Raw genomic sequence first — 14059 nt, 5'->3', positions numbered from 1 at the left:
TCCAGCCACAATGTTGGAAAGGATTTTCGGGTTATGTAAGATGTTGTTCAGGTGATGGTTGAGTTGGCCAAGGATGCCACGTGGCTATCTCCACACCCGTCTCCTTTTCAGTCAACGTCATGCATAACAGAAGAGAATGATTAAGGAGTGTCCCACATGGACAAGGAAGTGGATTCCATCGGGGAAGAGGTAGCATCCCGAAGACATAGACGTTCAACTATAAGTAGGTATTCCATGCTCGAGGTAAGGGACTTTTGGAAGTACATTATTTGAATACCTCTTGGCACTATCCTCTTAATGGCTGTTAACTCTTCCCTTGAAAGCTTAGTCTCGATTGGCATTCTCACCCTAGTCCTCAGGATTGACAGCTCGGTAGGGACCGACCAACCCCCAGACAGCGGACAAAGAAGAACCCTTCCTTTAGGCCAGTGTTTCACCAAGAAGGGGGCTCCGACGAACACCTTATTATTGTGTCGAGCTGATATGTAATAATAGCCCTTTAGTGCTTCTTCAAGTGTAGGAAGTATGTGAATATCGGCAGGGTGATGATCGAGTAGTAGCAAAGAAGTCTAACCAAGTATCTAAGGGAATTGGACATCAGTTGGATTGGTTGGGCGCGGTACCACCTTAGCATCGTTGCAATACCCTCGCTTAGAGGAAACCTCAGCCCAGCTATTAGGTTGTGCTCATAGACGGAAAGCTCCCCGGTTGAGGAGAGGTGGCCCTCTCACCGATGTTGGGGTACCTCAGCTTGTACTCCTTGGGAATGCAGTAAAGGGCCCTAATTTGGTCTAGGTCTCCAAGTTTTAACCTAGAGGGTGAAGACGAAAAGCAACTACCAAACTGCGCAAGAGCGTCAAACACCTCTTTTGACACAATGTCCACTTTGGCCTTGCCAATCTCCTCAACATCATCCCGTTGAAGGATTGTAGCCTCCTCTGCCACGACACCCTCACCCTCAGGCCCATCGACCTCGGCTCCGCGGGTGTCAGTCTCGCAAACCTTGAGTGCGGTAGCTTCAGGGTGAAACCCTGGCTCAAACTCACTATCGGACGTGCTACTAAAGAAAGAGGAATAGCAAGAAGACTTGGAGGAAGACAAAGACATCTTATTGAAGAACTACACCATGGAACACATGAAACACCAGCCGAGGACTAACACTCGCCGAGCTCCTATTATCACTCACTCAAAATGACAAGTAAAATGGCTCTCCACCTCCCTGTTTTTAGAGAAGACCAACGGTCTAGATCAGCTCAAACCAACGACGCCACACTTTGCATGTGCATGACCTCGAGAAGACAAAACGATGCATCAGCCAATCTATAACGGGAATGGCACGAGTGTTGAACCATCTGGTCTTCCTAGCACCGATCTTACCCCGGGTTAGTCAACTCGAAGATACTAAAGTTCTTCAACCAAAGACCGTAGAACTCTTACACACCCAACCGTGGATAAGCACTACACTCCTCAACTTCAGAACTGGGGGAGTAGTGTTCGGGTGATGGTTGAGTTGGCCAAGGATGCCATGTGGCTATCTCCACGGCCACCCCCTCTCGGCCCATGTCAATGCCACCCGTAACGGGAGAGCACAACTAAGGAGTGTCCTACATGGATAAGGAAGCAGACTCCACTGAGGAAGAGGGAAACTCCCAAAGACCTCAGCGGATGCTCTCATCTCAACAGCCCCAAAAACCTTATCCATATGGGACACGAACGCCCGACCATAAGTAGGTATTCCCCGCTCGAGGTAAGGGACTTTTGGAACTACATTCTTTGAATACTTCTTTGCACTATCCCCTCGGCTTAGACCAACACTACCTCAACTTGCTTGTCCTAACCACATCTCTCTTTATCCTATTAACTAGAGCATCGAAGTGCCTACCTGGGGAACAACTCCTCGGCCCTCTGACCCTTCTCCTAGTTGTAGATCTCGATGTGCGGCTTCGTCATTCCACCTTGGTCTCATCCAGTTGGCAAGACTATCTAATCGTGTCCTCGATTTGGAACACCTCATATCAGACAACGTCAGATGTATCTAAGCATTTATTTATCATGCATATGTATTAATTAAATTATATTCTTGAGGATGATCCAAAGGCTGAAATGGTCACTCAACATCCCACTGAATGTGGAGGCATGGATAAAACTCACAAGATGTAAGGCCCCATTTGGTTCATGGGAATAGGGGTTTGGAATCAAAACGGGCTATTTAAATTCTAATTGTTTGGTTGGATGAAATCGGATCCCCCATTTGAGGAAATCCCATTCCTGCTGATTCTAATTCACATTTTCATTCCTGTTTGAATCAAACAAACTATAACAATAGACTATTCTAACTCCGATTCTAAAAGATTTCGATTCTATTCCGATTCTAACGACAAATGAAACAGGCCCTAAGATCAATAAATAAGTTATTTATCTTGTTTCACTAGGAGCAAGGGAGTGTTTTATGTTTCTTTTGATTCATGAATGCAATACTATTTTATAGTTTATAGGGGCATTGTTTCTAGTTCTAGAATGATAGATAGAACCAAAAATTTCAGCAGTTTGCAAAGACTTAAGATAGATAGCTTCTTGAACCCCGCAACATGGTTCAAAAAGTATGCTGACGCTATCAAAAGATTAGTTGTATCTCACATCACCAATTTTCCGTCTTAGAATGGGAAATGCATTACCTTTGGGCTCCTCTTAGATATATTATCATCTTGTTATCTTCCTTGACATGTTATTTTTAATATATAATTCTGCATGTGCTTATATTATATATTTTACGTGTATCAAAGGATGGACTAAAATTCATAGCCATAAGATGGCCCATCCTTTAATTTATTTATTTTTAGTATACCTACCACAAAGTAGGTATGATTTATTTTAAACATATCATAAAATGATGAACTAAAATCCAAATCACATTTTTCATTTGGGCCCATAGGCATTTGATAAAAAATTGTCGTATGGTTAATTTTAGGGAAATTTATGATGCCGGAAAGATATGATATCAAAAGAGTTTTGAGCAATTAAAATCCATCCGTGAATTTTGATAAATACCACCTGATTGATTATCACATTTATGGGACGGGTTGATTGATCATAAGTTTTTCAGAATCCATATCTTTTCCGGTATCATAGTCAAACCCTTAAATTTAATGATAATAGATGAAACAGTATTGTACATGTAAGTCATATAGAAAAACTCACCACATGTCTAGTTTAGAAAATGAACCACAAAGAGGACAGTGGGTTGTGATATTATGTGGCTCAAAAGACAACCACGATCTTGTGAAAAAAAAAAGAAAAGAAAAACGTTATACATAATTCAAAAATATATTGCCATTTCCCAGAGAAAAATGTGGTGAGATTATGGAACACAAGCACCTAAATTTTTTTGAACCACTAGAACACCTCACTAAATCAGTGAAGAAAACGGTCCCTAAGTAGTTGGAATAATGCTTCATTGCCACCGTCATCTTCCCCATAATATGGATTAGTGGTTTTCCAAATTGCTATTATTTTTCACACGAAAATGACGAAAATTGCAATTTCACATATCAGCCAATATACGTGTTTGGTTTGTTTTCTTCTCGTTTTATCCACTTGACATTATAATATATACATCAATCTTAATGTCTTATTCATTTCTGGAACAGTGGGAGCTTTCCACGATTCTTTCCAGGAAACCATGCCAAGATCCCGAAAGAAACATGTAATAGCAATTGTAATTTTTAATTGCTCTTTCGAGAAACTCGGCCAATATGTATGTGGAAAGATGTGGACTGCCACCCACAACTCAATTCATGCCATAAACCCCCAAAGGCTTCTCCATCTTAAGGCAGCAAGAAGCTAACCGCACACTAGTCGCACTCGGGGGTCTTCCTCAACTCTCGCAGACCACAAAGCAAACCTAATCAAACACTTGGTAGTTAATATTTAATACTCCTCTCTTCCTATCAAACCAACGCTTCATTCATTTTCATCTCTCATCTCTCATCTCTCATCTCTCTCTGATACACACTCTCTGCCTCTTTCTTCATCTCTTGATTTAAGGCACAGATCAACTAGAGTCATTGTCTCTTACACTAAACTAGACAAATAGATGGTTTGGCCCCATGCTAACCGCCCATCTATAGCGCCATTCTTTTGGTGCAGCCCCACCAATAAATCAAAGCGATCAACGGGCTCACATGCTTCCTGCTAATCCTGGCCGCTTAAGTGCTGCGTCACTATCATAACATCAACAATTGAATAATAAGTTAATAACCAATCAAACAATATTGTATACAGGATCGGGTTGCAGACTGGCAGAGCTATTTTTCTAATCGTGGGGACTTCTGAAACACATGACGCCCCAACCATCGGGCAGTCATGTGCCTCCTTGGTAGCCTACAATTACATTACCAAAAAGAAATGAGGCGCTTTTTGCAGTGAAAATGCAATAATATTGCCCACCGACAACTCATTCCAGAGTTGAATCACATTGTTTGTTTGAGTGAGGATCGGGTGTGGTGGAGTAGCCCTCCTTGTATTGTATTGAACAGTTTATTTCATTCTAGTGTTTTTTATTCACTTTCCCCCCCACCCCCCCCCCCCCCCCCCCCCCCCCCCCCCCCAAAAAAAAAAAAAAAAATCATATTGCTTGTTTGATGATTGATCCTCAAATGCTTTTAGGAAAAGAGATTTATCAAAATGTGCTGATTGGTGAACAATAAAGGCAATTCCTGGTGCAGAAAATAGAACTCCAGAGAAGCCATTGGCATTGATAATTTATATCTACAGATCTACAAACGCAAGCTTACAACTCACACCAATATACATATGTATCCTAGGAAAAAGGAAAACAGAACCATCCACCAATTTTGCTCAAACTAAAACTTAATTTTACATTTATGAAAGAAAGAAAGGAGAAAAAACAAAAGCTTTTCGCACACAACCTTAAAATCTAGACACATTCTAATTTAATTCAAGGCTTCAGTTTGTTCTCTGGTTCTCACTCTCACATAACAATTTCAGGCTTCAAAATGCTTCTCTTGATTTCTTTGTGGGGTAGGACAATACCCCCATTGCTGTATATTTCATCGCTTACATGAACATCTTCCCCAAGGATGGTCATGTTCTCAATACGAGCCCACTGCCCGACGGTGGAATGCCACCCAATGATGCTGCTCGAGATGCAAGTATGCTTCTTAATGAGAGCTCCTTGCATTACTGTACAACGCGAAAGTCTAACCCCTGACTCAATTACACATCCTGGACCTATGGCAACATCTGGCCCAATCAGACAGCCATCTCCAATCACAGCAGTCTCATGAACCAGAACATTTCCAACAATGTGAGAACCACGTGCCAATTGGGATGAAGATTTCTTTCTCAAGGAGTCCAGATAGAGTCTGAGACCTGTGATATAATCCTTTGGCTGTCCAATGTCCATCCAAAATCCTGGTAGGACCATAGAAAAAAGCTTTCCCTCTGCTGCAATCTTTGGGAACACCTCTTTCTCAATTGATGTTGGCCTTAATTCAATCCGATCAAGAACAGATGGGTTCAACAGGTAAATCCCAGCATTGATCTTGTTACCAACAAATATTTTTGGTTTCTCTACAAACTTCTCAACTTTCCCTGTTGCCTCTTCCATAACCACAACACCATACTTGGATGGCTCATCCACCTGTCAAACAAACAAGATGGTTCTCAGTCTTTCCATTTTAGTTTTGACTGAGAAAATAAAACTACGCCTCCTAGAAAGAAATATCAGACACCTTGGTAACAGAAACAAAGAAGATGAAATCAGAACTACCTTAGTAACCATTATGGAAGCCTCTCCTCCATGGGATTTATGGAAATCTATCATTTCCTTCAATGGGTACTCATTGATAACATCACTATTGAGAACAAAAAATGGTTCACCAGAGTCATCAATCAGCTTGTCCCTTGCCAGAGCCAGAGGACCAGCAGTTCCAAGTGGCTCAGTTTCTCGTGAGCAGGTGATCTTGATTCCAAGCTTTGACTCAAAATCCTTCAAGAAACTAAGCATGACCTGAAAAATACCCAAGCACACACCACAAGCAATTAAGAAACAATGAAAGAGCACTCAGAGCATCCAAAGCGGTTCTATGGAATAAGGCAAATTGTCTAATACTTTTACCTCTGGTTGGTAATTGATTGCCAATACTACTTCAGTGACACCAATAGCCTTGAGAGCTTCTATCTGGTACAGATTTAGCAATGATAGTTAACAAAAAGGCTATGCTGAAGGTGACCCAAATAGTATAGATATGCCAAGTAGATTTAAATTATTTACTTTTTCTAGGGAATACTGGGTTATTTCTTCATTGAACACAGTTATTGATTATTTAGGTCATCAACCCATACTAGATGAAGGAGCTCTGGGCCTATGGAGAATTTCAACCCACTTAAGCACCAAGCAGTCAAAAGCACATTCACAGACACTTAAAAAACAGAGAACCATTAAAAACATTGATAACAAGAACTGAAACACAGAGGCAAAACATTATGAAACAACAATAAAAAATCAATCGAATCCATACATATTACAATTTGATGATTAATCTCTTCCACAAAATGTCAAGAAACCCACTTGCATATTAGAATAGGAAGAAAAGAGTTGAAAAAAAGAAAGATGGGAATTTAGGAAGTAAAACCTGATGCAGAATCATGGGTTTGTTAGCAAAGTCGACCAATGGCTTTGGGAAACTAAGTGTCAATGGCCTCAACCGTGTTCCAAACCCTCCAACAAGAATAAGTGCCTTCATTTTGAAAATCCCCTGTATTTACTGCCAATAAATAAGTAGCTTTTACTCAGTAGACTGTCACAAACTAAATAGAAAGATAAGGTATGATCATTTACAGAATTCTTCATTGACATTTTTTGATCTTAAATTGTGATCAATGAGCTCATTCTCAGGGAAGAATTTTAGTCTAAAAAAGAATTAAGAAATAAAATGTGTGGAAAATTGAATCTAAACATACTGGGAAACTACCAAAAGATTCAAAGCATGTCTGAATAGATGAGTACTAATATTAAAACAGCGAGGAGGAATCTACATGTATCTTTTATACCGGAGAAACATACAAGTTCCAGATAAGCTACAGGCTGGGTTTGGCAAATGGAATCGGCAATTGCAGGTTAGCTAGGATTTGAAGTTAGAACTAGATAGGAACTCATTTACAATACCAATATACCAATTACAACAACGTCTGTAGTGAGAAAACAGAAGATAATCGATCTCTCATTGGGTCAGGAAACCAGAATATAAGCAGTAGTAAAAGTTAAGTATATCAAAAAGCATCATATGAAGCAAAGATGGAAAGCTTGCAGCAATTTGTGTGCACCAAAAATTAAAAAAGACGGAGAAAATACAAATGTAAGAACTTGTATAAACCGACAGGCAGATAAAGCCTAGACAACTAGCAGATCTGATGAAACAATCAAAATTCAAGGTATCTTTTTCTTTCTTTTTTTCTTCTACTGACAAGGAGCATAAAGATTGAAAAAAGAACCTTCGATAAACCCGACCCAGGCAACGAAATCAAAGCAAGTATTAAATTAAAGCACGACAGAAAAGACATAGAACAAAAGAATCATAAATAAGACTTGTTTGATTTGATAGAATGTTAGAGAGAAAGGCAAGTTGAGGGAAAGTTCTTAAGGCATTTTGTTTGTGACGAATTAGGCTATGTTTGCCAAATTTCTTAAGAACTTCCCCTTAACTTTCTGTTTCTCCCTAATTTACAATCAAACCAAACCACAGCCTAAGTGATCCCGCATCTCAATAAGGAAGATCAAATCCTATCTACATTGCCAAGTTCTTACCGAGATCTGGAACCAATCATTAAGAAAGAGATCAAGCGGTTTCAAATCCTCCAAATATCTTCAAGAAATAAGGATCAAACCTTATATAGAGCGGAATTCAGAAACAAGACAAACACAAAATAGGCGTTGACACAGAAAATTGCAGTGATTTCGCCGGTTCTTACCAGAAAGCAGTCGTATTCTAGCAACTAGGCAGAACTCCGGAAACTAGTACTGGCGGGAATGCGAGAATTGTGGATTTGGCCCGTTGGTTTTCCCTATCTTTTTCCCCCAACGGTTCGTTAGGGGGGGTGCTGTTCAAAGCGTTCGCTTTTCGGGAGCGAATTCTTGCAGGCATACCGCAGAGCTTATATATACGAAGGGCTTTAACTTTGTTGGGAACCTTGGACTCTGACTGCTTGTTACTGTTTCCACGTTGGTAGCTTCAGGGATGCAATTTGGAATTATCTTTTCTGTCTGAAAAAAGTAATTAGAAAAAGAAAAAAAAAAAAAAACTCAGCAACGTGATCGTACAGCGAATAAATCTTAAATCAAAGTTTGACCTTTTCTTTGAATTTTATTATTATATTAATTAGCCTCCTTCATTAATTGCATTACTTGTTGCATAATTATCTTAAACCACTATTTTAATATTGTTAAATTATTTATTGATTTATAATTTTATATTCGACACAAATTAATATTATTTGTTTATTTTGTCCCAAACTGGTTTCATCCTTAATCCTCTATGTGGGGTGCCCTTTTGGGTCTTGATATAGTGTTCTAATTATTATTGGTTTCCAGTATATATATATATATATATATATATATATATATATATATATATATATATATATATATTAAATATTTATTTATTTATTTATTATAATTAGGTCCATCAGATTAGATGTGGTTGTTCCAAGAATAAATCAATTCAATTCTAGGTCTAAAAATTATAGATTCTATCGGGTCTGGTTCAGTTTCGAGTCCCCAATATTTTATGTCGAGTCAGTTTTGGTTCTAGTTGGTCCCAACCCAGACCCGACCCGTTGATAGCCCTACATCATTGAGTTCGATAAAAGGGCCTATGTATTAAATGTAGGGCTGTTAATGGATCAAATCCAACCCTAACGGACCCTCACCGATTTGGGTTGATTCTAATTCCAAAAACTGGAAACCTATGGATTGGTTATGTGTCTTGATTATTATTGATTTGGAATTAGTTCCATCTAGTCCTGAACTGATTCAGACCCAACACGAGTTATATCCTAAAAACCAATTGATTCGATTCTGGGTCTAAAAATTACAGATCCCATTAGATCCGATTTAGTTTCAAGTCTATAATATGTCATGTTGGGTCAGTTATGGTTCTAGCTGGTTTGGCCCAGACCCCACCCGTTAACAGCCTATTTAAATGCTCATTTATAAAGGAAAATGAATCAGTGACAATGAAATGAACCCAATTATACTACTTGCTTTCTAGAAATTGGGGTGTTCAGCAAAAAACGAAGAATCGAGAAACTAAATCGGACAGAGGAAACCAATAGAGGTAGAACTAGGTAAACTTGGATTGGGAAATTGTGGGCCTGGCTTGATACAATGTAAACTCTTCAAATTGGGTACCCGACTTGCACTCCTAGTAACTAAACTAAAAAATCCAATTAATCCAATCGATCAGTTCAATTTTGATTATATCAAAAGAAAAGTTGATGGTTAATTCAACTGACCGGTTAACATATAATATATTATTTATTATTTATTTATAACATATAATATATTTATAATAAATAATATACTTTTATATATTTATAGTATTTATATTTTATATTCATATATTTATTTATAATATATATCATAAAATATAAAAATAAAAAAATAGAACCAATCAATTAATTAACCAGTTGATTTTGGACCGATAGTTCTAGTTTGATCTCAAAAAAGAGCCAACAATTATGATTAAAGATCAAGCTATTCAATGAATCTTTAATTGGGAAAGTCAGAACTTAATCTTACAAACAAAAAACATCTGATACAAGTCTCCTTTTTCTTTTAATTTAATTTTAACTGTTTATCAAAGTTTCTTTTCTCAAAGTTCACCTCCCCCATATATAACCTTTCTGCAACCATTCTCTTGGGCAGGCAACCAAACGTTAGGGTTTCTAACTTTAAGCTTGATCTGTTATTCATGCAAAGTAACCTGACAACAATGTATGTTGACCTGATGAGCTCAATACCTCGTTTGAACAAACCCTAAGTCCTATCAGGTTCAGTTTATGCTCATTTTATAAGATATGTAGGCAGGCTAAAAGTGACAACCTTGGTGGTACATACCAGATCAAGGAGAAAGAGAGAGAGATTTAACAACTTGATCTAATACTGCTCACCATGAGATAGGAACCTACCATAAAGATGGGATTCTGTCCTTATGTATAAGATGTGTGGTATGAGATTATGTTGGTAGGCTATTAGAATATATTTTGTTGGTAGATGCTCTCTGGACACGGAAAGAGAGAGAAAGAGAGAGGAAAGGGCAAAAAAGAAATCAAAGGCATTGATGAGAACAGAAATGAGGAAGGTTGAGAAGAAAAGTATATAAATATAGTATCACATGGTGATGAGATGAGGCTTGTCGGTGAAACTAGGACTTTGGAGTTGGGTGGGTAAATAGGGTCAACGCGTCTAGTTATCTTCATTTAGGCTTTGTCGAATAAAACAATGGGTTGACGCCTGAATCTTGGTTTGGTGGTTCAAGTGATTTCTTCTCTGCAATCCATGGTTTTTCTTTTCTTCTTCTTTTTGAACCCTTATTCCTATTTGGCCAATCTTATCCAATATTAAATTATGAATGCTTAAAACCTTCAAGCAGGAAAATAAGTGTTGGATATTAAACTTTAATGAATATCTAACATTTATTTTCATGCTTAAATTCTTATTATCAACACAAATAAACCAGTTTGGAATCAGGCCCTAGTTTTTTTTTTTTTTTTTTAACCAGTCAAGCCCTAACTACTTATTTAGCATGTTTTTGGTCCGATTGTCTGCTTAATAGAAAATGTAACGTAGGATGTACTTAAGTACTTTTCCTATTTTCCACACAAAGATCAATAATATGTGCAAAGTATTATATACGTGAGAAATCTTACTTTTTAAATAAGATGTATTTTTGCACAGGATTCATTGCCATGTAACTGAAAGTCCAAGTTAGTGTTAATAAATGCCTTCACTTTTGTACCAGTAAGAGATCTGACTAATATAGAGTATAGACGTTGTTGTGAACTCAAAGGTTAGGCCAAACGTTGTCATTTGTACCATCCACGTTCATCAAAATTTGCCCTCCAGTCCAGGCCTCCCCACTGGGCCAAGCCAAACTCAGGTTATTTCCTCTTTTGAGGAAAAAAGAAAAAAGCAGAGTTCATCGCTTCAGAAATCCTAAATTGACCTCACATTAGAATCTCATCTTTTGATTGAAAATGACTTTGATTTAGAAAGCAATACTTTATGTCATGAAATCCTACCAACCAAGGAATGTGAATTCATATATCACCCATCTCCTCAACCACATATCAGTATTAATCCATTTAGGTTACATTTGAAAGGTTCATTACATATCTAGAGGCAGACATTTGCTTCATGCAGATTGCCTCTCAAAGGGCATAAATATATTGAAAGCAACCTTACAACTAAAATTGCAATTGGGCTGGACTATGCGGCACTGGGTTGAGCACTTTCGGTCTGGGCTGGATCTAGATCCAGTCATCCAAACCTTAAGGTAAATTGATAATCTAAAAGTATAATGCTTAAGATCCTAAAGGCAATAGAATTCCAAGTTCCAAGGTTCATCTGATTATTGAGTGGTGGCTCGATTGGTGCTTAGTTTCGGTAGTTCCATAAATGATGCTGTTTTGAGACCCGCTATTGGATCCCACCACCTTACCTTTGAGAAGAGTTGTCAGAATGTTGCTCAAAAAAAGTGATGTACTATGCCAAGTAAAAATGAAATACAGCCCTATGAGGGCAAAAGGCAATGTACTGAAGGACCTGAGGTCTAGTTGGCATTTTTTTTCTACAAAATGAAGCTAATTTGGTTGAACAATCTGGTGCAAAATTGCCCTCCCTAAACATGCCTAAGCTTTACCTTCTTGAATAATGTTTGCAAATACATTCATGAAACAGAATTTTGAGGCGCCATGCACTTCTATTTGTTCTTCAAGCATTTCTATCGTGGTTTGGGAGTGGTTCTTTACATTGGGAGGTCAATCTATAATACCCCCCCCCCCCAAAAAAAAAAAAAAAAAAAAAAAAACCCACTAAGGTTAATAATGGGAGAGTGGGTGTTGTAGGAGGGGCTGTTCCGAATTTATTTTTAAGAGGAGACTTCTTAGCAAAAAGGAAAAATGCGTTTAAAAAAGAAATCTAATTTCTTTAGCTAATGCAAGAACTCTTTCGTCATTTTTTCTTTTCGGAGCTAAGAGAAGATGAAGACAATATATCATTAGAGAATCAGTGATTTTTTGCATCAAATCACTCTTTAGGTAAGTGTTTTTCTCCCTTAAATTTTTGTTTTTCGTTTTCTTCTGTATTAAACTTAAAATTAGAATTTTTGCCAGATGATCATTTTCTAAACAATCTCCAACAATAAAAATAGTTCTAACAGATACTTATTGACATTAGGAACCCAACGAATTCAACCTTGTGTCTTGGATTTATAGATGGAAAGCTAGGTTAAATTTTGGATTGAAACACAAGGGATTAGCTGACTTTAAGCCACAGAAAATTGGCATTCTGGTGACATTTTTTACTAGATTTTGGTTCTAAATTGCATTTCTCGATGAGATCTTTAAAATGGTACTTAGATCTCATTGTTTGGATTTTTGTACTAAAAGTTATGAATTTTTAAAATTGGTATCTTAAATCTGCCCAAATCTGGAAACTTGAGAAAATTCTAATGACCAAACGATTTTAGGCTATCAAAAAGGATCCATCTGGTGATCTCTTTAGACGAGAGTAATGTTTAAATTGTAAGGGGCTATGAGACTTTCATGATGATATATCATACTTGTGAAATGAACTTTTGAATAAGAAGTTATGAGTCTTAAGATTTGGATCCTTGAACATAGCAAATATGGTGATCTAGGAGTCTAGAACCTAAGCTAGTAAACTACCAAAGATTTAGGTAGACTAATACGATAAGTTTACAGCTTTCACACCACAAATTTATCAATATAACTTTTGAAGTTAGTGGTGATAGCTATTCATTGATTTATAGGCTTTTGGATATACCATGACTCACTTGTATTGGTACTTTGGACTTAGCGTGTTAGGTAAGTGACTTTTTATCTTCTAGTTATATATGTTTTTTCCCTTTTTTCTTCTTTTGTCAACTATCATGTGCATATTATGAATTCAGAATCTAGATCATGTTTTTTTGTTATTGTGAATCATCTATATTTGACACAATGTTATTCCTTAAAAGAAATAGTGACTTTTTTTCCTTTTTGAAGTTGTTATTCTTTATTTAGCTATGTAGATATTCCTATAACAAATTCCTTTGTGAGACTTATATGTAGATTGATGTATCTGTTACATTCTAATAATATAGGATTATGCTTTGGACCCTGCCATTGGGGATGAATATGATGGCATCTTGGACTAGTCCATTTTGAATTTGATCATCGCCACAGGGCATATATGTGGCCCCTTATTACTAGGGTTAAAGTGGTTGTAGTTTAATATATGACTACAGTCTAGACCTTGCCATTGGGAATGAATATGGTGGCATCTTGGACTAAATCATTTTGAATTTAGGCCCTCACCACAAGGCATATATGTGGTCTTTTATCACTAGGGTGAAAGCGATCGTAGTCTACCCTTGTGAAATTACTATGTGACTCTGAATTTGAATTTGAATTTGAATATATTCATATAAGTCCATGACATATGTTTTATTCAACTTGTTCTTATGATTTTGTGAACTATTAGAAAGTTTGATACTTTTTTTGAGTATGTGAATTTCTCTTCTCCAAGATAGATTAAGTGGTTTGAAACTTATCTTGTGAATAATATGGGGATTTTAGGAATTATTTATTGTTATTAGTATTATTATCTTCTTCTACATGCTTGATCCAACTAGGGGGATGAAATGTTACTTATTGAGGGTCATACTCATCATTCTTACTTCTCTTCCTTTTCAGATGTTGAAACAGAATAGCTACTGTTTGGAATTGCTTGGGAGAGAGCGTTAGTACAAATTTT

The 14059-nt window shown here is 37.3% G+C and overlaps 1 protein-coding gene across 4 annotated transcripts; it reads right to left on the bottom strand.

Annotated features, from left to right (window-relative positions):
- Window positions 1–4716: 4716 nt before the first annotated feature.
- Window positions 4717–8322, bottom strand: LOC148870657 (mannose-1-phosphate guanylyltransferase 1-like). Of its 4 annotated transcripts, none has more exons than XM_088970650.1 (5): window positions 7993–8322; window positions 6657–6788; window positions 6140–6202; window positions 5792–6031; window positions 4717–5662 (listed from the first exon to the last, which is right to left on the bottom strand). In XM_088970650.1, the coding sequence occupies exons 2-5, from the start codon at window positions 6765–6767 to the stop codon at window positions 4991–4993; spliced, it is 1086 nt and encodes a 361-aa protein (XP_088826776.1). In that variant the 5' UTR covers window positions 6768–6788; window positions 7993–8322; the 3' UTR covers window positions 4717–4990. The 4 variants fall into 4 exon arrangements, with proteins under 4 accessions (XP_088826776.1, XP_088826778.1, XP_088826777.1 ...); XM_088970652.1 differs by having other exon boundaries at window positions 6657–6779; window positions 7993–8260; XM_088970651.1 differs by having other exon boundaries at window positions 7829–8011.
- Window positions 8323–14059: the final 5737 nt, after the last annotated feature.

The sequence above is a fragment of the Nelumbo lutea genome, chromosome 2 (genome assembly GCF_056320005.1).
Source record: "Nelumbo lutea isolate HS-2025 chromosome 2, American lotus-T2T, whole genome shotgun sequence".
NCBI classification, from domain to species: Eukaryota; Viridiplantae; Streptophyta; class Magnoliopsida; order Proteales; family Nelumbonaceae; genus Nelumbo; species Nelumbo lutea.
The sequence above is the reverse complement of the archived record's forward strand: the minus strand, read 5'-3'. Positions and strand labels throughout refer to the sequence as shown.